Genomic DNA, 1,754 nt, shown 5'->3' on the forward strand with positions numbered 1-1,754 from the left:
CAGCCGCTAAGCCGGCGCGAAATGACCCTCCACGCAGTCGTATTTTGGGTCATATGACTCCGTACGCCACTTTGACCGGCCCACATTTGTCCCCCAGCGTCCACCGTCACCAAGCCGACCACAAACCCTCTCCCAAACACTGATCATGAGAGTCATCGAGAAGACCCCCCTCGCCCAGCTGAAGATGCAGCAGACGTGGAAATCATTGACCTTTGTGATAGCGACAACTCCGAAATGAGAAACTAAAAGTGAAGTTGAGTTCTTTGAGTACTTAATAGAGCTTAGGAGCAGTAGGTATCATCATGATCAGTGATGCAGGTATATTGTAATTAACCTATTTGAATTACAATATAACTCATCACTTGGTCGTACATTGATGTACTGATCAATGACAGGATGTCTGACTTGATGTACTCTCACAAATTATATAACTGATACAATCAGTTGTTATGATACTACCTGGTTCTTCACTGGTGTTCCTGACAATTTACCTAGTACGCGAAATTATAGCTGAGTCTCGCCTTGCTTTCGGCGATATTGCGTTGCCGTGTGCTCATGAAACTAGGCCAAGCATCTAAACGATGAAAGTAGGTACACCCCCAAAGTATCACGTCGATACCTGACCTGCAGGCCGAGTGCTGTCCAAGTTCTCCTCTGACTGTCACCCCACTGATGGCGTCGATATAAACGCAATTTTTAGGTAAATAGTTTGAGCACTGTAAAACTCAAACATTATCTTTGATAAGTTGATTTGATGCAACGTTGGGGCGAAAAAATGCCTGCAAATTTTACTGTATAAAAAGATTCGATAAAACCTGATTGATAAACCGAATATCAGGTATAATGCGTAAACATATCCGCATCTCAACATATCGAGAGCAATGGGTGTGCCTCGTTGATATGGGGTACATTGGTATTGCCAACACTATGCGTGGGATCCATCCCAAGCGCCTCCCAGTGTAGGCTGCGTTGGATGCTAGTGACATTGAGCGCTATCGCTTGATCTCATCCGATCGGGTGATCGTCGAGAATTATTTTGGGCGGGTGTGTGCGTTGTGGAAGGCCACGTACGCGTCGGTCACGTGGTCGGCGAAGAACTATTGTGCTATTCAACGCACGACGTTTGCCCTGATGAACTTTCACCTGTCGTTGATGCCCCTACGTCTTGAAGACGAAACCTTTTATGGAATGGTCTTGGCGCGTTACGAAAGGATGGCAAATGAAAAGAAGCGTAAGCGTGCTGAGACGCAGCGCCGCTATCATTTGAATCGACAAGAGAGAGCTGCATTGGACTTGGGTCGAGCTACCCGCAGTCGTTTGTACTAACAGTAATACAACTTGATTTGATACGATAGTTTGTGAATTTTCAGTCATTCAAGTTTTCATCAGTAACTCAGTCACTTCAGAATTTACACTATTTTAACTCAAAGAGGTATCACTGATCATTTGCAAGGTTGTTTCGTTTTAGTGCATCGACTGTTACAAATAAATGTAACTTTCGAAGTGAGTGGATCATATTGTTTTTATCTCTGTTAAATTGTGTAATAGGTAGCTACTGGGTGACTGCCAAATATCTCGCAAGTGCCTCTCGCAAACAAATTTGCGAGTCCGGATAACGTGTATTTTTTTAACCGACGTCGATGGGTGGCAATCGAGGCACTCCACGACTTGGCTCGACCTGCCTTCGTTACCCGGTGAGATTGCGAGAAAATTTGTGCACGATGCCAAAGCCTTTGAAAATGTATTTCGATCAT

General features: G+C 44.6%; 1 protein-coding gene across 1 annotated transcript; it reads left to right on the forward strand.

The window, feature by feature from the left end:
- Nucleotides 1-145: 145 nt before the first annotated feature.
- Nucleotides 146-1,326, forward strand: H257_19273 (hypothetical protein; the record flags this gene model as incomplete). Its single annotated transcript, XM_009848419.1, has 2 exons — nt 146-214; nt 964-1,326. 2 exons carry the CDS (start codon nt 146-148, stop codon nt 1,324-1,326), a joined length of 432 nt encoding a protein of 143 aa, XP_009846721.1.
- Nucleotides 1,327-1,754: the final 428 nt, after the last annotated feature.

This window comes from Aphanomyces astaci (genome assembly GCF_000520075.1).
Source record: "Aphanomyces astaci strain APO3 unplaced genomic scaffold supercont1.450, whole genome shotgun sequence".
Classification (NCBI taxonomy): Eukaryota; Oomycota; class Saprolegniomycetes; order Saprolegniales; family Verrucalvaceae; genus Aphanomyces; species Aphanomyces astaci.